Below are 21,835 nucleotides of genomic sequence, written 5' to 3'. Positions count from 1 at the left end.
TTTATATAGCTAATACATATTTATACATAAAAATATGGTTTGAGTGTAAAAAAAAATGTATTTATACAAAACTTTGGTTTTTAAATGAAAAAAAAACATATTTATACGGTTTAAATGTATTAAAAAAATATTTATACGGTTTCAAATAGAAAATTGTCAACATTGAACAAAATTGGAAAAAATGATGTTCGATTTGGAACAAAAAAACATAGTGTCAAAGTTGAAAGAAAAAATTAAACGTAGTGTCAAAATCGAAAAAAATGAAAACTTAGTGTTTTTTGTGAGAAAAAAATTCAATTTTGACACGTCAGCATATCATGTCAGCATGCCACGTCATCAAAACTGACACGTCATCATGCCACGTCAGCATGCAACCTGGTTAACCGGTCAAGTGGTCAGAATTGTAACAAATTGGAAAACACAGTGTCAAAATTGACACAAAAAAAAATACAGTGTCAAAATCGAATTTCTGTGTAAAAAGAGTGTTTTTTGTGTCATTTACCCAAAAATATACTTAGATTTTTGGTCATAAAAATGATTACATTTGTTATAACAATGTTTACTAATTTTTCTATTCAAATAGTTTAAATGATCATCGACGTCGTAGGTTTTTATAATTAATAAATAAATGATATATTTAAAAAAATCATGTCAGATTTAAGGTGTAGTTTAAGAGTATGTTAGATTTGTCGTTTCAAAAAAAGAAATGTTTGTCTAATTGTTAAAAAAAACAAAAATTATCTTATAAACTATTTCTTATGTCATTACCAAAAGAAGAAAACATTATATTCTTTAAAACAACCTAAAAAAATATATCTTTTTACAAGATATGATAAATAAAATGTCTCTTTTAACATTTTTTTAAATCTTAAAAGTATAACAAGTACTTTGTTATCTCATAATATATATTTTTCATTTTGGATAGTTTTGATTCAAAATTACATTTATCATTTAGTAATTATTATAAGATAATGATATAGTTAGCAAAAATGGCAAGATTATATTTTACAGATCGATTAAGAAAGTAGCTGCTACCAAATAATAGTTGATAAAAATGATGTTATGTAACTAAAAACCAGCTGATAATTTATTTGTTGAATGGAAAATGATATAAACAAAAATTCAAAATTCAGAAAAAAAATGATTCATTATTATAAGAGAAATATGTAATACACATGAGGGAATTTTTATAATTAATTCAAAATATGCAAACACATAATCAAATTAAATAAGTCATTTGAAGCATCATATATTATACAATTTTATGAAAATATGATAGCTTATGAATTCACTAATTAGACATGTCAGTTAATCTGGATCAATAATGTCACTAATTAGAGATGTCGTTAGCCTTGAAGTATCGCATGTTAGACACGCTTATAAAAAATACTATCTTTATATATTTTATATATAATGATTATTCTTTTATTTATATAAACTTCAATAAATAATATAATTATATTTTATGAATTTTAGAATATAGAAGATATTTAGATTTGTAGGAACAATCATGAAAATGATTACAATTGTTATTTAATGTTTTAATTATTTCATATTCAAATAGTTTAAATTATCATCAATTAAGATAGGTAATGATTTTTTATAATTAATAAACGATATATTATTTCTTTTTAAAGAACTTTATAAAATTTATAAACTCGTTTCAATGATATATTAAAAAAAAAAAAGTTAGAATGCGGAATATAACCTTATTCGAAAAATGTCGTTACAAAAACTATAATTATATTATGTTGAAAATCAAAGTTGGCATCTTGATTCACGAATGTTTACCCGCCTCTTGGCTTTTTCAAAATTAGGAGCAGAGCACTGAACACGCAAGTGTCGATTTTCAGAATGCCAAATGATAGAGAACCGATGGAAGGAGGAGGTAGCTCGGAGATGGAGTTCGCCGACCTCGAAGTTGCGGCGGACTCTATCGACGCCTCTGTGATGTTTCATCTCGTTATGGACATCCTAGGGTTTGTTCTTTACATGCACCAACAGATCCCTTCGTAAGTTCCATATCAATTCTACTTTCCTTATCACAAATCAGACTTTGTTTCATTATTTCTGACATTTGATTGAGTTGCTGAACATCCGTGCTTGAATAACCTAAATATTGAGATTATATGTTAGACATATGCCTCAGGAAGTCGAAAATTAGATCTATGTGTGAAAGGATAATGTATCGCAACTCTTATTTGGATAATTTAAGGAAGATTATCTGTTATGAGAGTAATTTGTCCCGAATTTTGTAATTGGTCGTATGGAGCTGCAACAATGTGAATATTTCTGGTTCCAGTTCCATCTCTATTTTGCAACTTTATGTTTATCATAAAGTTTGTTAATTTTGTGTGATTTCATCCCCCAATTGGGAAAAAAAATAGAGATATAGAAAGCAAAAGATGACAATAATAATCTTGTTTAAATTGTTCTCTCTCAAGCTGGAAGAAAGAAAGTGATATGTTTTAGGTATCAGCTCGTTCCTAGGACCTGTGAAAAAAGACAAAGAAAGCTGATAGTTTCTCAAGTATAAGCTTCCTGTTTATATTAGATTAAAAAGAAAAGTTAAAAAGTTAATTCTCTCTTTCTCCACTCACATCAAATAGGACTTTTGAAGCATGAAAAAACGTTCTTTTGTTTGCTTGAAGCTGTATGAAGGAAAATCAGGATGATTCTTGTTACAACTGCACTTGTTTTAATCTGTTAGTTACTATAAATTGAATCTTCAGTTCCTATTAAACTTGTAATGGTGCTCTTTTGTATGCTAGAAATGGTCAACCTTTATACCTTTTTTCTTTGCAGGATCTTACAAGATGTCAATCTTGAGTTTGATGCACTGCATACGGAGTATAAAGATCTGGTATGCTAAGCTTGCACAATTTTCTTAAAGATAATGATTTCATTTAAGAATTCCTTTTCAGGAGGTAGTTCTTGCAGAGACAGATATGAAAGCGTCTCAACGAAGAGTTCAAAATGGAAGAAAGAGAGAAGTGAAACATGGCATAAAAAGGCTCCAAAAGCTGATGAACAATATCAGTAATGCCCAAACTGCCCTCAAACTGGTCTTCAGTGAGATCCCACATGTTGAGGCTGTCATTCTGGTTCTTGGAGGTAGTCCTGCTCGACCTCAACATGTATATGAGCTCTGCTTTTCACATGGACAGGATACCCTCTCTGATGCTTGTGATTTTACCAAAACTAAAGCAGCAGAAGGGATTTCTAGAAAGGTTTGTTATCTCAGCTCCATATAATATTATATATATTCCCAGCATTCTAGGGGCTAATATAGTAATATTTCACCTTTGCAACAGGCCATCAGGACACTTGTATCCAGAGGTGCTGGATCTGCTTCTTATGGAGGTATTTTTTGATCAGCTTTTGTCATAAACAAACAAAAAAAAAAAAAACTTTTGAGTTTCTTGGAAATGGTGAGAGTTGAAGCTTTGCCATTTTTAGGCCCTTCCAAGTTGTTCCTGTTGATCAAAGCTCATTCTTCTTTCAATGCGCCTCTGCATTTTCTACCCAAACGTGACTTTAGATACAATAAAAAGGTAATATTTCATAAAGAAGCATATTTTATACCCCTCTGCCTGTCTGTGAGATCTTTGCTGACTACACCTACAAGTATAAAATATTGCTCTTCATTTGCAGATAGTGCCTATGAGATTAAGAATCAAGTGTAGAAACCAAGATCATGAGATTCCTGCTCTAAGTTCTGACCCTCAACCTGCAGACTCTAATAATATGATGCCTTCTACTTCAAATGATTACATCTGGTAATACTCCTTTCAAATTGAAATTTATTAGTTGATTATAATTGTCTTCATTTTTGGGAGGTCAAATGAAAAAAAAATGTTTTTACTTTTTATTGTAGGTTTCAATGTCGGCATGTTATCAAGGGTTTGGTTTGCAAGACATCACCAGAAGAATGAACATTATGATTTATGATATGACAGAGGTTGATGTTGCCCACATTCTAAACAAAAGCAAACTTACTTCAAGAAACATGACATGGAACTAACAAAAGCAATCAATTCATTCAACTTCAAAACCACTGTTGTTGGGGTTGTTCTGAAGCTGAACTGAAGAACAACAGGTTTAGTATTCATCATATGTCTAAATCAGTAAATTGTAGCATGATATGATCTCCATAACCATTTGGCATCTTTGCTTATATCTTTCAAAGTGTAGACTTATTTCATGGTTAAAACAATGCATGGATATGCATAAATTGATGGCGTAATTGGTTTGCAAAATTCATTTATTTATTTTCCTTATATTCCCTCTTTAATGGATGTCATGTTTGATTAATTTTGTAAGTTGTATTAATCCAACCAATACTAGGGAAGTTATAGTGTTGTGTTTGTGGATCAAAATGATGTTTGTTTATTAAACATGGATATGTCTTTAAAAAAGGGAAAATAGCAGGAAATCACAATTTACTTTAATCATTTTACCTATACAAACAATGTACTTTACTTTTTACCATAATAGCAATATGTGAATTAGTTCTTTACTATGATAATACTAATGTACTTACTGATAATAGCATTATGTACCAAATAAAGTATATTGCACACTTATTGGTAGTGAAATGTAACTAGGTTGTTATTATGGGTAAAAAATAAAAGTACTTTGTTATTTGAGAAAAAGAAAAAGATCTTTCTTTTATTGGTTTGTATAAAGAGACGTTCTCATGAACCAATTACCTCACCATGTCAATTAAAAAGATAGTATTTGGACATGTTTATTGTTCAAAGTTGTAATAATAAGTTGTTTGAGTGTTAAATAAATTTTTGTTTAAGAAAATAACATATAAAATTACCAAAAATGACATTGTTGTGATAAAAAAATGAGGTTTCCTCGTAAAATTAGGGGAAAATGACTCTTGAGGGTAATTAACTTTTGCGTTTGTACTCATTTGGTCTTCTTTTTTTTTTTTTTTTTTTTTTTTGTATTCAATATACCATCGAACTTGTTGTTGGTGTTTACCATAGCCCTTTTGACCGACATTTGACCTGTGATAGCTGGTCAAAGGGTTATGATGAGCACAAACAACAAGTTCGATGGTATATTGAGTACAAAAAAAAGGAAAGGGACCAAATGAAAACAAACGCAACAGTTGGTTACTCTCCTGATTCATTTTTTTTTTACTCATTTACAGCAAATCTCACGTCATCTCCTACTGAAACTAATGACTATGAGATTCATTATTGCTTCTCTTCAAAACATAACTCACGAAAGAACATTATTCATGCATGTACAACTTTGTAATGCACTTGAATATTTATTAGGGGAATCTTGACTAAGCAGACGCATTTCATGACTACATTTACATTTGCAATCAAATGATTTATTGTATCATGGATTCTAGACAAGTCTATAAACGAGTGGAATCACAAGTGCTGTGATTTTTGAGTTTACTTAACTTTAAGATACAACATCAATATGTACAATATAATGCTGCTTTTGTAGACACATCACCATAATATTCTACATATTGATGTTGTATCTTATCCCATGAGTTCGATCTTAAAGTTAAGTAAACTCAAAAATCACAGCACTTGTGATTCCACTCGTTTGTAGACTTGTCTAGAATCCATGATACGATAAATCATTTGATTGCAAATGTAAATGTAGTCATGAAATGCGTCTGCTTAGTCAAGATTCCCCTAATAAATATTCAAGTGCATTACAAAGTTGTACATGTATGAATAATGTCCTTTCGTAGGTTATGTTTTGAAGATAAGCAAGAATGAATCTCATAAAATCATTAATATCAGTAGGAGATGATGTAAGATTTGTTGTAAATGAGTAAAGGGAAAATGAATCAAGAGGGTAACCAATTGTTGCGTTTGTTCTCATTTGGTCCCTTTTTTTTTGTACTCAATATACCAGCGAACTTGTTGTTTGTGTTTACCATAACCCTTTGACCGGCTATCACAGGTCAAAAGCCGGTCAAAAGGGCTATGGTAAACACCAACAACAAATTTGATGGTATATTGAATACAAAAAAAAAGGGGACCAAATGAGTACAAACGCAAAAGTTAATTACCCTCAAGAGTCATTTTCCCTAAAATTAGTGTAAACCCCTCTCAAATTAGGTTAAAAATATGTGAATGATAATTTTATTTACCATTTGATAGACAATTATGTGAATGCTTAACAAATTCTGGCTATGCATGAAAATCATAGATAAAAATAATAATCTTGTTAGAAGATGAGAATATAAGGATTAATTAGTTCAAAAAATGTAAATAATATTTCATTATACTAGTATTTGACTATCATATTTGTAAGAAAATAATTTTTTGATACCACACCCTTCCCAAACACAATCTAAAGCTTTGTTTGCTAAGTAATACATTACATACATTTATATTGTATTTTATATAAAATAGACTGAATCGATATTAATGTGACAAAATACAACATTTTATTTGAAGTGACTTTCTCATCCTCCTATTTTAAAATGCCTTAAAAGATTTGTTTAGTCTCATCCAACTATTAATGTCTATGAAACAACTAATAAACATAGTCTAAAAAATAAATATTAAGTGTACAAAAATTAGAAAACATAATTTCAACCAATTTATTCGCATCTAGTGTCGTATCTAATTTCTAAAAGAATATATATATATATATATATATATATATATATATATATATATATATATATATAAATAAAAGGTTAGGTTCTTTTGTTTTCACTATTTATTGTGTGTATGTATGATTGATTCTGGACCAATTATTTTAGTTATTTTAAGAAAATAATTAATGCATATTACATTTTGAAGATATAATAAGTATTAATTACATCTTCAGCATTTAATATGCATTAATTACTTTCTTAAAATAACTAAAATGATTGGTTCAGAATCAATCATACATATACATAATAGATAATGAAAACATTGGAACCTAAGTCTCTATATATATATATATATATATATATATATATATATATATATATATATATATATATATATATATATATATATATATATATATATATATATATATATATAAGTCAATTTCTTGATTTTTCCTCTAAAAATAATACTATTATTTTTCCACAATATTTTCACAAAAGATGTAAAAATTCGCAACCTTTTTTTCCCAAAAAGAACACCATGCGCTCAAACTATAAAAATTTACACTTGCGGCTTCTCTTTCATTATCCCCTGGCGCCGTCAGACATTCTCAGTCCGTCGCCATTTCCGGCAATCTTCGTTTTCTCTCGCAGATCGCACTCTCAAACAGTCACAATAGAATCATTATCATATCAAAGAACGCTAGTGTGAATATACGGGGAAGATGAAGTTCCAAATCGAAGATGTAACAGTCTACTTCCCCTACGATCACATATATCCCGAACAGTACTCCTACATGATCGAGCTCAAACGAGCCCTAGACGCCAAAGGCCATTGCCTCCTTGAAATGCCCACCGGTACCGGAAAAACCATCGCCCTTCTCTCATTGATCACCAGCTACACTCTTTCTAAACCATCTAATCCCGTTAAACTACTCTACTGTACTCGCACGGTGCACGAAATGGAAAAAACCCTAGCCGAGCTCAAGCTCCTTCACAAGTACCAGCTCGAGAATATCGGTCCTTCTGCTCGGATGCTTGCCCTTGGGCTTTCGTCGAGAAAGAATTTGTGTATAAATCCCGATGTGGTTTCTGCGGAGAATCGGGATTCCGTTGATGCGGGATGTCGGAAACTTACTGCTAGTTGGGTTAGGGCGCTTGCTATTGAAAACCCTAATATTCCAACTTGTTCGTTCTTTGAGACCTACGAGAAGGCTGGCTCTGATGCTGTTTTGCCTCCTGGAGTGTATACGTTACAGGTTTGTAGTTTTTTTTTTCATAAGAGATACAGGCATTTTCATAGTCCTGTGTGTCACTTATGTACTGAAATTGGAATAACTAAGCTAGTAATTTGCTAAGATTAAACATTGAATTACCTTTAACACATGAATGCACTGCAATGACGATATCTTAACCTTGGTGTGATTTGAGGATGTTATGATGATGATTTAAACTGGTGGCAGGATCTGAGGATGTTTGGGAAGGAGAAAGGGTGGTGTCCATACTTTCTAGCCCGCCACATGATCCAATTTGCAAATGTGGTGGTTTATAGCTACCAATACTTGCTTGATCCGAAAGTAGCTGGCTTCATATCAAAGGAGATGCAAAGAGAGTCTGTAGTCGTGTTTGATGAGGCTCACAATATTGATAATGTCTGCATTGAAGCCCTAAGTGTGAGTGTACGCAAACAAACACTTGAAGGGGCGACTAGAAACCTTAATAAAATGTCTCAAGAGATCGAAAGGTAATCCTTTTATTACTTTCAAATCATTTAGGCAGCTCTCATTGATAATTGTTTTGTTTGATAATCTTTATTTTAACTTTGTTCAACTTGGTAGGAAGGTTTAAGGCCACTGATGCTGGTAGGCTGCGTGCTGAATACAACCGACTTGTTGATGGTTTAGCACAAAGAGGGAACTTACCCCGTATGTAAACACCAACTTTTTTTCATTATATATATATATATATATATATATATATATATATATATATATATATATTTTTTACATTAAAAAATCTTGAGCTTTACAGTTGGTGACACGTGGCTTGCAAATCCTGCATTGCCTGATGATATCTTGAAGGAGGCAGTGCCTGGAAATATAAGGAGAGCAGAGCATTTCTTGTCTGTTTTGCGCAGATTAGTGCAGTATTTGAAAGGGCGTTTGGATACTGACAATGTTGAAAAGGAGGGCCCACTTACATTTGTTAATGCTGTGAATTCACATGTTGGGATTGACCAAAAAATGCTCAAGTTTTGCTACGATCGTCTGCATTCGCTTATGCTGACTTTGGAAATAACTGATACGGATGAGTTTCTGCACATTCAAACAATTTGCGACTTTGCAACACTTGTGGGGACATACACCAGAGGGTTTTCAATCATAATTGAACCTTATGATGAGAGAATGCCCCATATTCCTGATCCAGTTTTGCAGGTATTTATACAAGTTTCCAACATCAGGAAATCAAATCTGTTACATCATAGTTTTTAATTTTTTCAGCTTAGCTGCCATGATGCTTCTCTTGCAATAAAGCCGGTGTTTGAGAGATTTCAATCGGTTGTGATCACATCTGGAACACTAAGCCCCATTGATCTGTATCCTCGGCTTCTTAATTTCAATCCAGTGGTTAGTAGGAGTTTTACCATGTCTTTGACAAGGGATTGCATATGCCCCATGGTTCTCACACGTGGAAGGTAAACTGATTGACAAATGTGTGTATTGTATTTATTTTGATTGAGATCTCAGTTGTTTATTACTTTTGTTGACTTGTGAACGACAGCGATCAGCTTCCAGTTAGCACAAAATTTGATTTGAGAAGTGACCCTGGAGTGGAAAGAAATTACGGAAGGCTTTTATTGGAGATGGTGTCAGTGGTTCCTGATGGAATTGTTTGTTTCTTTGTGAGTTACTCGTATATGGATGCCATTGTCAACAGTTGGAATGAAACAGGGATCTTGAAGGTACAAAACAAAACCCTCTTCTCCTTCAGTTATTGGTATTATTTGAAATTTGAAATTAATTTTGTTATGGTCCAGGAAATAATGCAACGTAAACTGGTGTTCATTGAGACACAAGATGTGGTTGAAACTACTTTAGCACTGGACAATTATCGTAAAGCCTGTGATTGCGGGAGAGGTGCTGTGTTTTTCTCTGTTGCTAGGTAACTGATAGACCCTTGTTGAATCTATCGTATACTAACAGATTCACAGCAACAAAACACTCAATAACACTATAAAAAAATCAGGATAGAATTCCCATTGATAATCAAACTATGAACTGATAAGAATAAGATAGATCAGGGAGGGTTTTCCCTCCCATTCATTCGAGAGGAATGGACTCTCCATGAAGAACAAAGTTCTTAACAATATAATTTCTTAGCTCCCTCATTCTACCTTCTAACTACTACTAAAGAAAAGGACAAAAGGGAATAACATAACAGCTTAGCGAGGTGATATCCCCACTAACGTTGTTTTCCACCTATGATTGGCTCTAGTGTAGACTCACTAATAGGAAAATAAATAGATAAAAGACAGAAATACCCCTATGCTATATAAACCAGTAAAGTTGGGGCTTATCAACAACAGCATTCTACCTACATTACATTATTATTAACTAGTACTATTAAGGAGGAATCATACATCATACTTAAGTTTGTTCAATCTACCTAGTTAATAGTTATAGCATTGCAGTTTGAATCCATGTATGATTATTTGTATCGACAATGTTGTGTTGCAGGGGAAAAGTTGCAGAAGGTATAGACTTTGACCGACATTATGGGAGACTTGTAATCATGTTTGGCATTCCTTTCCAGTACACATTAAGCAGGTGAGTGAGTAATCAAGATTAACTGAGGGGCTATGCTATAGTTATACCCTATAGAATACATATACATATACATGGCTGTATCATGTATCTTTTTGACTTAATAAGCCAAGAAACCTATTAAGACACGACACCAACCCTTTCCCAACATTCAAGTCAATGAATCTTGTGAAAATTTGTTTGTTGCATTTTATCAAAGGTAAAATGATCATTTAAACGGTTTATTCAATCTAGAAAAGAAATATGCTCTAATAATAGAAACAAATGAAAGTAGGATATGCTACAATAAATGAAAGTGTGTTTGTAAATAAAAGGTGGGGGATTCTGATTGATATATATATATATATATATATATATATATATATATATATATATATATATATATATATATATCATATTATTTGGTTGCAGGATATTACTTGCTCGGTTGGAGTACCTGCGAGAGACTTTTCAGATAAAAGAAGGGGACTTTTTGACTTTCGATGCATTGGTACCTTTTTTTTTTTGATGAATCTTGAATTGTTTGTAAGGAATATATATATATATATATATATATATATATATATATATATATATATATATATATATATATATATTCATTCTAAATCTAAACAGAGACAAGCTGCTCAATGTGTGGGACGAGTTATCCGTTCAAAGGCAGATTATGGAATGATGATATTTGCTGACAAGAGGTGGTTCCCTCCCTTGTTTTTTATAGTTAGTTATTTATATTTATTTCTTCCATGTTTTTTGATTTCATATATATATATATATATATATATATATATATATATATATATATATATATATATATATATATATATATATATATATATATATATATATATATATATATATATATATATATATATAAAAAAATGTAGATATACCCGACATGACAAGCGGTCAAAATTGCCTGGGTGGATTCTGTCTCATCTGCGTGATGCCCACCTCAACTTGAGTACAGATATGGCTGTCCATATAGCAAGAGAGGTACACACACACACACACATCTTGTAGTTGCAGTTGATTTATTTGTTACACAGAACGTAACATAACAGTACTTGCATTGGACTTGGATTGATATCAGTGAGACAAAAAATGCAATTGTTTGTCTCGCCCAAAAAGACACACGAATGCCCTCCCCTCCTCCTTTGAAGTTATGGTGGGTGTACTCCATTAAAGTTGTATTTTAAATGCAGTTTTTGAGGAAAATGGCACAGCCTTATGATAAAACGGGTGGTAGTGGAAAGAAAACACTCCTCTCACAACAAGACTTGGAAAAGATGAATGCTACTGAAGGGATCATGTTCTGACTCTGACTGTAACTAACTGCAAAAACAATCAAGTTTTGCCCCCTTTATTGCCATCCGCTTTTCAAAGTCTCATTTTCTGTCTTTGTTGCTAATTTATTATTATTATTATTATTATTATTATTATTATTATTATTATTATTATTATGGACTTCTCTTACATTTTTTGCTTTATCTAGTATTACTATCTACAATTTCTTCAACACAACTCAACTCACCTCACATTAAGTTTTTTCAAGATTCCTAATAAACCAAATTGCAAGGAAAAATATACACTCGCTTCTAATTTATGATTTATACTATACTCTTTCAAAATCATCATCTTAAGATCCAGTCTTCTTGGTCCCTAGTGCTTCCATTTATTAAGGCTTCATTTCAACTTAAATTCTAAACTAAAATATGGACACTAAACATTATGAAATTTTTTACAGTATCATTCCTAATCCTAGACCATTTAACCTTTCTTGATATTGCTCCACCATATGTTGTTGGTAACTTTAAAAAACTGTATCCATGATACCCTGGTGACTTGCTATAGCATTTTCACATGTTACATGACTTTTTTTTTACAAATTTCTCCCAGGTTTTTTTTATTTATTATGAATTTAGTCCCTAACTTTTTTTTAAAAGTTGATTTTTACATATTCAACCTTAAACATTCTTATATACACGTGCCCAATTGAGAAGGGCAATGTGAGTCTGGGACTTTGGATACAAGTGAAGTGAAGTGCGCTCGTTATGATTTAGGGTAATTCTGTTCCATCGTATTCAATAAGTCCCATCTTATTTATCCTGTGCATGGGAAAATTCTTTGGTGCACGATATATCTATATCCTCTTATCATCATTATCATTTATGCTTTTCTTCCTTTCATGTCTTCATAATCTAAGCCATGACTCCAACAACATAAAATGCAAGTCCGATTGATAGATAAGACATGTCAATTACCTATTAAGTTACTGTACATTATAATCAGTAGTATATTAATATTAAAAATCTAGCTTCATTGGGATGGGTGAGAAACCATACACTCTTCACAAACCATAAATATAAATGTTCTTGTCTCTGTGTGTGTGTAAGCCTCATCCCAATTCCTACACAAACTACTCTTCTAGGTCGAGTTAATGTGTTCTACATGCCTTCTATGGAGCCATAGGGTTTCCAGAAGCATTAACAAACTTGTAAAAAAACCCTGTAAAGCCGAAAACGGTTTATTAAAACAAGGTAAAAAAAAAAACCTTGTAAACATAAAGTTGTAAAAGCAACTTATGAAAAAATATGTAAAATCTGATTTAAGGAAAAACATGTAAAAATGGATTTGGCAAAATGAAATTATAAAAAAAAAAAGTTGGCTGAATGAGAGAGGTAATTAGGTAAACTGTAAATCTGTTGTATCAGTTCACTACTTTACACATGTTCAGATTTTTGCACTTGTTTACGTTGTTTTGGGATGATTATAAGTCATGTTTTATTTTTTCCATGTGTAATGGTAATTTAAGAAATGGGGTGATTATAAGTCCAGCTCCAGCATGGCTAGGCTAGTCTAGATATAATGGTATGAATCAGCCATTGTGACTACTTAGTTTGTGGTGCTTATTGGCTTATGACATTTCAACCATGATGGGTGTGCCAAGTGCACTCATGGGACTATCTTATCCCTAGTTGAATATTTATTCAAGTAAGGGTTTGTGGTGCAAATTAATGTTGTGTCAAACCCTAAAAGGAATGTAGACTTTTGCACTTACCTATGTTCCATTCCATATCTCTCAAGAAATGGCCTTCTATATATATATATATATATATATATATATATATATATATATATATATATATATATATATATATATATATATATATATATATATATATATATATATATATATATATATATATATATATATATATATATATCTCAAAAGAAAATGAAACCCAACCAAGAGAAAGGGAGTAAAAGAGTTATGAGCACCAAAATAGACATTTCCATCAGAAATGAAACTTCTCCTACTCCTAGCCACACAAAGCAAAAGAAAGCTTGTTTCTTTTCAACTCTGTTTTCTCCTATACTACCCACAATATGTGAACATGACATAAAAAAACTCATTCACAGCTTCAAGGTTGGATTTGCCTTGGTCTTGGTTTCACTTCTGTATATCCTTGATCCACTATTTGAGCAAGTTGGGGAAAATGCAATGTGGGCTATCATGACTATTGAAGTTATCTTTGACTTCTTTGCAGGTTTGTTATAATGGAATTATTCTACAACTATATATTAATTTTAGAATTTAGTTTGATCAATACATATAATCCCAGGTGCCACATTAAGCAAAGGGTTACTTCGTGGAATTGGAACTCTACTTGGTGGTGGACTTGGGTGTTTGGCATCAACTTTGGCAAGTGATCTGGGAAAGATAGAATACACTATAGTTGTTGGCACTTTAATATTTGTTTTTGGCAAGTATTTTCCAAAACTTGTTGAATAAATATTCATCTACTTCCGATATTTGTCTGATCTATGTCATGAAGCATGTTAATGAATGAAAGATATTGTATAATGAATGGATTATAGGTGCCATGGCAACATACTGTCGACTTATTCCAAGCATAAACAAGAGATATGATTATGGGGTTACAATCTTTATCCTTACCTTTAACCTTGTAGCAGCATCAAGCTTGCATGGTGATCATCAAGTCATGGAATTAGCCCACCATCGTCTTTCAGCAGTTGCCATGGGTTTTGCTGTCTGTATATTCATCGGTTTACTTGTATTTCCCATGTGGGCTACTGATGAACTTCATCAACTCACCTCCTCCAAGTTTAAACAACTAGCTTCCTGCATTGAAGGTACTTGCATGTTGATGTTATACCCCATACATAACACTCTTTTACTTATCATTGATGAATTCTAGAATGCATGGAAGCATTCTTGGTAGTTGATGAAAAGGAAAGTCGCCCAATCATTCATGTCAGCAGTTGCAACTCAGTTTTGCACTCGAACTCAAGTGATGAATCACTGGTGATATCTCTTATCCATATCAAACTTAAATACCATGCACCAAATATCAAGTTTTTAATTAAGTTGTTACGACAAGTCTTAAATTCACTTGTAAAATTCATAAACTAACCAAAATCCAAGACCCGGTATTGAAATTCCATATAAGTTTCAGGTGAATTTTGCAAGGTGGGAACCTACACATGGAAGATTTTGGTTTTGTAATCCTTGGGAGAAACATCAACAGATAACAGAATTGCTGAGGGAGCTTGCTTCTAACATTCTGTCACTTCAAGGGTGTCTTAAATCAGCATTACAGGTCCACAGTATTATCTACCAGGATCTGCTTTATGAATTATGACCAATGCAACAAATAAAGATAAAATCAGAGCACAAAAAGGTATTAAAATCACTCATTTCTCTACACAGCCCTCATCAATGCTGCTAGAAGTAATCAAAGAGCCATGCAAAAATGTTGGGCTGTTGCTTGGACTTACCATGCGAGAGCTAGGGGAAAACATCATGAACAAGAAAAGGAGCAATTTAGAGGTCGTCATAATGCCAGAATTGCAATCCATTAAACTAGACTTGATCCTGCTTTCTACTTCAAAGCTAGGAGCAATTGAAAACGTTGAAGATCTTGCGATAGCAAATTTCTTGTTTCTGGTAATGGAGATGGTCGATAAAGTGGAACTCCTAGCTAAAGAAGTCGAAGCACTTGGAAAGGTTGCTGGTTTTCAAACAAAATAGCTTATAAAGACTGTACTTGAATTAATAATCAGATCGGAGCTCAGTGATCGTGTATCCGGTATGAACAATATCCCCTTATAGATTAACCGATTCGCATCCATAGTAACCTGTAACTATGTTCGGTGTAATTTTATCAAATTCATGGATTTCCACCGAATTCTCCTGAGCTGTTTGATTGGACTAGTAATTTTACTTTTCGTTTGTGTAATAATGACGCCTCACCCTTTATTACATGTTCATAGGATTCATTAACTGATTTCATCGATTATATAAATCAGGAAAACGAACGTCAAAACATTATTAGGTCATCCGTACCCCACATACCACATATTTTACCACTAACATGAAATATCTACCACTCATACACCACTCCACATCATTATTTTTATTTATTTTTAATTCAAAAATACAATAAAGTTACATATTTTATAATTAAAAAACATTTATTTTTTTAAACTAGTGTTTCATTAATTATAAAAATAAAATTACAACTTCAAACTACATTACTTAGTTAATTTAGAAAAAAAAATTTACATTAATGAAAAAAACAAAGAAACATACATATAAAAAACCTAATCGTCATTCATGTTATGTTGGTACAAATGTTCTGCGACATCTTCTCGAAGATTGAAACACGTTTCACTGTTATGAATTTCAACAACTCGCTCTAAAAACGCATTCGTTCCCGGTACGAACTCCTTAATTGGAATGACAACGTCGTTCGGATCATACGTGCAAATCGCTCGACCTTCATCTTCGATAATCATATTATGCATTATAATACATGTTAGGACCATTCGTTTAATTCTTTCTTTATCCCAGAGTCGTGTAACATATTTTACTACATGCCATGTCTGCTTAAAGACTCCAAATGCCCTCTCGATATATTTTCTCGCCGATTCCTGTTTTTTTGTAAAAAACTTTGCCTTTTCACTTCGAGGAACCGAGTATGCCTTCATCAATGTAGAATAATACGGGTATATCCCATCACCAAGGTAGTAACCGTATTTGTACGCGTGCCCGTTCACCATGAACATCATATCAGGTGCTTTGCCGGTCCAAATATCGTTTAAAAGTGGAGACTGACCAAGAACATTAAGATCGTTGTTAGACCCCGCTACTCCAAAAAAGACATGTCATATCCACAAATCTTGAGATGCAACAACTTCTAGGATGATAGTTGGTTCACCTATATCTCCTCGAGTGAACTGACCACGCCATGCAGTTGGACATTTTTCCCAAGCAACATGCATACAATCTAGACTGCCAAGCATACCCGGAAATCCATGCCTCTCTTCATGAGCCGAATATAATCTCTCAATATCACGTTGAGTAGGTTTGCGCAAATATTCTTCGTGAAAAACCTCATAAACACATGCAGAAAACCAATCTACACATTCAACGGCGGTCCTCTCGGATACTTTCAAGTATTCGTCAGATGCATTGAATGCTATACCGTATCTTAAATACCTAAGAGCAGCCACACATTTTTGTATACTACTAAAACTCATTCTTCCTCTAGCATCAGGTTTTTGTTTGAAAAAATTATTCCTAATACCTTGCCACATTAGCATTTTAAATGCCACTCCATTTTTCTTCTTTTAACATCTAAACTTAACATTTTGTAAGGAATGGTAACACTCCTAGCACTCCATTTTTTATTTTTTATTTTCTATTTAATTTAATTACTATATTTTAATAAACAAATAATTTTTTTATCTAATATTATATAAAATATTAGTTGAATGGTAGTTGAATATATATATATATATATATATATATATATATATATATATATATATATATATATATATATATATATATATAATTAAAAACATTTTTTTTGTAATTAAATCATAAATTGTTGAGATATTAATTTGGATGGATAAATTGTTGTTGAGATATTAATGCATAAATTAATTTGGATGGAATCAAGAATTAAATACGCTGAAGTTTCAACATGCAACCCTAAACAATTCATTTCAGCCAATCAAAACCTCACAGTGCTCTCTCTTTCTTCTCGTTTTATGCTTGGCGTGTTTTATTTGGCGAGTGGTGTTCTACATTTTTGGCGAGTAAAACGAGTGGCTTGACGAGTGCCACTTCGCTTAGTCTTAAGATTCCAAAACTTTAAGAAATTTGTAGTACCGACCTTTCCATTGCCGAATCGTCGATTCGCATCCATAACAACGTGGTAATCTGGGGTGTTTAGGTTTCCTTTTAAATGACTTTTGACTTTTGACTTTTTCAAAAAGTATTTTAGAATGACTTTTGACTTTTAACTTTTTCAAAAAGTCAAAAAGATGTTTGAGTAATAGAAAAGTTCTTTTTAAAATGACTTTTTACATATAGTAAAACGAAGGGTTTTAAAAAGTCACAAAAACATGACTTTTTGTGACTTTGTGTGTAAAAGTTAAGACAAAAGTCCTTTTGCTAATCTAAATATTTTTTAAAGAGCTTCTTTTGCAAAAAGTCATTTTACAAAAATTCCTTTTACAAAAAGGACTTTTGATATTTAAAAGCAATCTCAAACATCCTCTCTATTTGCATTTTTCGTTCATAAATCTGCAATTCAACCATAAAACTTTCGTAATTCAAAAGAAGGAAAAATATGACTATGTTCGGGAGGGCGGGAGAGGAATTCCAGCTGCCGGAATCAGTACATTTCGCTCTTCAAGTTCAATTGCAGATATGCAGTAATCGGGTAGGTATGATTTTTAAAATCAAAATTTATGGATTTAAAATTTCAAAGCTTAGTTAGAGGTGATTGGGATTACTTTTTAATTTTTTAAAAAAAATACTTTTTGTAGAAACACCTCTTAGAAAGGAGTTAAAAAAAATGAATTCTATACAAATTAATTTTTTAATTTTTTTAAAATGTGTTTGGATTAGTTTTTGAGGCAAAAATCAAAAGTTGTTTTTAAAAAATATTTGGTTTAACTTTTACATGTAAAATGATTAAAAATAAGATGTTTACATATTTACAACGATTTACTACTTTACATATACTATTTATACTTAATATTTTTTAAAACATATATTATAATTTTGTAAATATTTTATTAGAAAATATAAAATATAAATTTATTTTAAAAAATTTCTAATTTTTTTTATTAGACGATGATAATATTAAAACTACGTTCATACAAATTGTAAATAATTCATAAAAAATATCATAGATAATATTACATTCATCTTCGCAATGTGATTATATCTTGTGCAATAATATCTCGTATCGATGTCATATACAAATCATCATCACTCGTGTGACGTGTATTTGGATCTTCTTCGTAAACTTCACTACTAGTACCACCTCGTATGTGATTGTAGGATTCTTGTTGTGCCCTATTAAACGCTTCATCAATCCTACCAACATTTCTAATGTAGTTATGGATCGTCATAGATGCTATCACAATTCTCACTTGGTTCTTGTACTTATAATTAACATGCATGTCTCTTAATAACGTCCACCTAGCTTTCCACACTCCAAAAGTTCGTTCAATGATATTTCGCAATGATGAGTGGAGATAGTTAAATTTCTCTTTCGGTCCACGAGGTTCACGAATAGCAGCCGTGTGTCCACGTCGATAATCTGGTAAATGATAACGAATATTTGTGTCTTTGTATGGAGCAAGATACCCTCTGGTATTTGGATATCTGGAATCGTAATATTTATCTGTAAATAAAACAAACATTTATTATTCGTTTCGAACAAGTAGTAAAAACATAAAACTTGTGTTCCAAAAAAAATATACTAACCGCCCGTTAGATATGGAAAATTAAGATCTGGTCTCTATAAGGCTTCATTGAAAACTATTGTGTCATGCGCAGTCCCCTCCCAACTGGCCCATACATGTTAAAATCACAAACAACCATTATATTTTGTGTTGCATATCCCTTTTGACCAATGTATTTCGCTTCCTCTTTTTGTGGAACTGATGCCCTAACTGTGTCCCATCTATAGCATCAATGCAATCCTTCAAATACAAAAATATATCATAAATAAATAATTTGTTAAAGTTTGACTACCAAGAAAATGAACATTGGATAATACCTTGAACATTGGATGATACTGAGGGTTATTTAATATATATTCGGGAACATCATCATTATAGTTTCCGACTCAGAGCTACACCCATGATCCAAAGTCATCAAGAATATTCCTACAGACTCCTCAATAGATATATTTCGTGTTTGTTGTAGTCCGTAATTTGTAGCAAGATCTATGCATAATTGTCCAAAAACCGGTACATGTAGTCTAAACATCTCATAACACCATTTAGGATGGCCATTTAGTACTTCATTAATAAACATGTGCCCTGTACGGTCTGAAGTGTGACATTGCATACGTACGTTACGAGCTAGTATTACCCCTTTCAAAGCTAATCCACATAACATTTCAAATTCTCTATCCTCTTCCCCCCAACATTCTTCAGTATCATTGGATGAATTAGAGTCATCACTATCCATCCTACATAATACAAATAAAAAGATGTCAAGCATTCCATGTTCAGCCACCAGTACAACCTCTTTAGGTCTTGGTACATCTTTTCGGAGCCGGGATGGACATAATATCTTGTTTTGTGAGCCTCATCCAAGACTAGAACCGTGATTCCTTCGAATTTGGGCGTCCAGATTCGGTCCATGAAATATCGTGTCCCGTCATCCCTAAGCTCGAATTGTTGTTCCATTCATTGCAGGGCTTCTTCTGCAATATTCTCTTCTTTTACAGCTTCGAGTTGGGCTTGCCGTATCCGTGTACCTAGATTGGAATGAACGGTCATGATTAGTGCACACGCACGTCTAGGTTTCTCATGCTCTTTCCGACTCAGAGCGTCTGCCACTACATTAGCCTTGCCAGGGTGATAACGAATTTCACAGTCGTAATCATTTAGCAGTTCGACCCACCTGTGTTGCCTCATGTTGAGTTCTTTTTGTTTGAAGATATGCTATATACTCTTATGATCTGTTAAGATTGTACATTTAGTACCATACAAGTTTTGCATATGTTGTTAAACTTATAAAATAACTGAATGTAATTGCATCAACTACAGGAGAATACGTTTCTTCATAATCAATTTCGGGCCTTTGGGTAAAACCTTGTGCAACAAGTATTGCTTTATATCTCACAACTTCATTTTTTTCTCGTTTCTTTTGTGCACAAATACCCATTCGTGTCCCACTGTTCTTACTCTATTTGGTGTATAGACTACATGTCCAAAAACTTTTCATTAGGTAAGACAATTAAGCTCTTTATTTATTTCATCTTTCCATTTTGGCCAATATTTTCTATTCATACATTTCTCAATAGATTTAGGTTCAAGATCATCATTTTCTTTATAATCGAGCGCGGAACATAATATGAAAAATTATCGTCGACTTCTGTCTTATGTTGGTTCCATCTTATTTCTGTGATGACATAATTTATTGAGATCTCATCATTTTCATTTTTTTCAGGTACCTTATATTCTTTTGTTATGTCATTGGGCTCTTCTAGAGCTTCATTAATCTTTTCAAGAGATTTTGTTTTCTCTTTTGGACCATCAATTGTATTTGCTCCAATTCATTTTCGAGGATTTTTATCTTTGGAACCGGCTGATCTTCCACGCTTCAGGCGTGCCTAAGATTCATTTGTAGTTGTATTTTTTTCCTGTAGGATATAAATTCTAACTGGAGTATGTATAACTGGTAAATGAGACTTTGTTACTCACTTAGGGTCAGTAAATGCTTCTGGCAATTGATTTGCTACATTTTGTAAAGGAATTATCTTTTTTATTTCAAGTTCACATTGACTCGAACGATGATCTAAAACTGAAAGTGATAATTCCTTTTAAGAAATTTTATTTTCCAGCTTCTTTATTTCTCACCCTAATGTTGGAAAATATGATTCATCAAAATATTAATCATCAAATATAGTTGTAAATAAATCTTTAGTTGACGATTTTAAATATTTTACTATAGATGGAGATTCATAACCAACATAAATTCTCATTCTTCTCGAGGACCCATTTTTGTGAAGTGAGGTGGAGAAATGGGTACATAAATTGTACATCCAAACATCCTTGGATGGTAAATATTTGGTTCCTGACCGCAAACCAGTTGAATAGGGGAGAACTCATGATAACTAATTGGCATTATGCATATAAGTGATGTTGCATGTAAAATTTCATGCCCTTATGTTGATTAGAAAGTCTATAATGCATTAGTAATGGTCTTGCAGTTAATTAAAGGTGTTTGATTAATTGATCAATTAGACCATTTTCCGTACGAACATGTGTAACAGGATGTTCAATCCAATCGACATGCAATAATCGTTAATAGCATGCAATGAAAATTTTGCAACATTGTCAAGTCGAATTATCT

General features: G+C 32.3%; 4 protein-coding genes and 1 long non-coding RNA gene across 6 annotated transcripts; 3 read left to right on the top strand and 2 right to left on the bottom strand.

Annotated features, from left to right (window-relative positions):
- Positions 1-1,756: 1,756 nt before the first annotated feature.
- Positions 1,757-4,280, top strand: LOC111886413 (uncharacterized). The gene is made up of 7 exons (XM_023882657.3): positions 1,757-2,012; positions 2,806-2,863; positions 2,925-3,230; positions 3,315-3,363; positions 3,460-3,554; positions 3,655-3,779; positions 3,878-4,280. The coding sequence occupies exons 1-7, from the start codon at positions 1,855-1,857 to the stop codon at positions 3,933-3,935; spliced, it is 849 nt and encodes a 282-aa protein (XP_023738425.1). The 5' UTR covers positions 1,757-1,854; the 3' UTR covers positions 3,936-4,280.
- Positions 4,281-7,141: 2,861 nt separating this feature from the next.
- Positions 7,142-11,879, top strand: LOC111886381 (general transcription and DNA repair factor IIH helicase subunit XPD). Its single transcript, XM_052767958.1, has 12 exons — positions 7,142-7,854; positions 8,059-8,339; positions 8,438-8,520; positions 8,627-9,030; positions 9,097-9,290; positions 9,377-9,557; positions 9,633-9,757; positions 10,333-10,422; positions 10,831-10,909; positions 11,035-11,111; positions 11,304-11,412; positions 11,622-11,879. The coding sequence occupies exons 1-12, from the start codon at positions 7,321-7,323 to the stop codon at positions 11,733-11,735; spliced, it is 2,271 nt and encodes a 756-aa protein (XP_052623918.1). The 5' UTR covers positions 7,142-7,320; the 3' UTR covers positions 11,736-11,879.
- A 574-nt stretch (positions 11,880-12,453) lies between these two features.
- LOC111886420 (uncharacterized) lies at positions 12,454-15,359 on the bottom strand. 2 transcript variants are annotated; one of them, XR_006186600.1, is made up of 3 exons: positions 15,220-15,359; positions 14,378-15,065; positions 12,454-12,924 (listed from the first exon to the last, which is right to left on the bottom strand). It is a non-coding gene; the product is annotated as an uncharacterized LOC111886420 (long non-coding RNA). The 2 variants fall into 2 exon arrangements; XR_002848427.2 differs by lacking the exon at positions 12,454-12,924 and having other exon boundaries at positions 14,260-15,065.
- Positions 13,661-15,683, top strand: LOC111886419 (aluminum-activated malate transporter 13). Its single transcript, XM_023882663.3, has 6 exons — positions 13,661-13,967; positions 14,043-14,183; positions 14,299-14,574; positions 14,640-14,746; positions 14,898-15,041; positions 15,152-15,683. Exons 1-6 carry the CDS (start codon positions 13,691-13,693, stop codon positions 15,470-15,472), a joined length of 1,266 nt encoding a protein of 421 aa, XP_023738431.2. The 5' UTR covers positions 13,661-13,690; the 3' UTR covers positions 15,473-15,683.
- Positions 15,684-16,044: 361 nt separating this feature from the next.
- Positions 16,045-17,040, bottom strand: LOC111886373 (uncharacterized). The gene is made up of 2 exons (XM_023882602.2): positions 16,662-17,040; positions 16,045-16,589 (listed from the first exon to the last, which is right to left on the bottom strand). The coding sequence occupies exons 1-2, from the start codon at positions 17,038-17,040 to the stop codon at positions 16,045-16,047; spliced, it is 924 nt and encodes a 307-aa protein (XP_023738370.2).
- Positions 17,041-21,835: the final 4,795 nt, after the last annotated feature.

This window comes from Lactuca sativa, chromosome 9, assembly GCF_002870075.4.
Source record: "Lactuca sativa cultivar Salinas chromosome 9, Lsat_Salinas_v11, whole genome shotgun sequence".
NCBI classification, from domain to species: domain Eukaryota; kingdom Viridiplantae; phylum Streptophyta; class Magnoliopsida; order Asterales; family Asteraceae; genus Lactuca; species Lactuca sativa.
Note: the sequence above shows the minus strand (reverse complement) of the source record. Positions and strands in the feature narration are given on the sequence as shown.

Coding starts and splice junctions, on each gene's coding strand:
- LOC111886381 (XM_052767958.1), top strand. CDS start 7,321: ATGAAGTTCCAAATCGAAGATGTAACAGTCTACTTCCCCTACGATCAC. Junction 7,855..8,058: donor CTGGAGTGTATACGTTACAG/GTTTGTAGTTTT, acceptor AACTGGTGGCAG/GATCTGAGGATGTTTGGGAA. Junction 9,758..10,332: donor GTGTTTTTCTCTGTTGCTAG/GTAACTGATAGA, acceptor GTTGTGTTGCAG/GGGAAAAGTTGCAGAAGGTA.
- LOC111886413 (XM_023882657.3), top strand. CDS start 1,855: ATGCCAAATGATAGAGAACCGATGGAAGGAGGAGGTAGCTCGGAGATG. Junction 2,864..2,924: donor ATACGGAGTATAAAGATCTG/GTATGCTAAGCT, acceptor ATTCCTTTTCAG/GAGGTAGTTCTTGCAGAGAC. Junction 3,364..3,459: donor TGGATCTGCTTCTTATGGAG/GTATTTTTTGAT, acceptor TGCCATTTTTAG/GCCCTTCCAAGTTGTTCCTG.
- LOC111886373 (XM_023882602.2), bottom strand. CDS start 17,040: ATGTGGCAAGGTATTAGGAATAATTTTTTCAAACAAAAACCTGATGCT. Junction 16,590..16,661: donor GTTCACTCGAGGAGATATAG/GTGAACCAACTA, acceptor TTTTTGGAGTAG/CGGGGTCTAACAACGATCTT.
- LOC111886419 (XM_023882663.3), top strand. CDS start 13,691: ATGAGCACCAAAATAGACATTTCCATCAGAAATGAAACTTCTCCTACT. Junction 14,575..14,639: donor ACTAGCTTCCTGCATTGAAG/GTACTTGCATGT, acceptor GATGAATTCTAG/AATGCATGGAAGCATTCTTG. Junction 15,042..15,151: donor GTCTTAAATCAGCATTACAG/GTCCACAGTATT, acceptor TTCTCTACACAG/CCCTCATCAATGCTGCTAGA.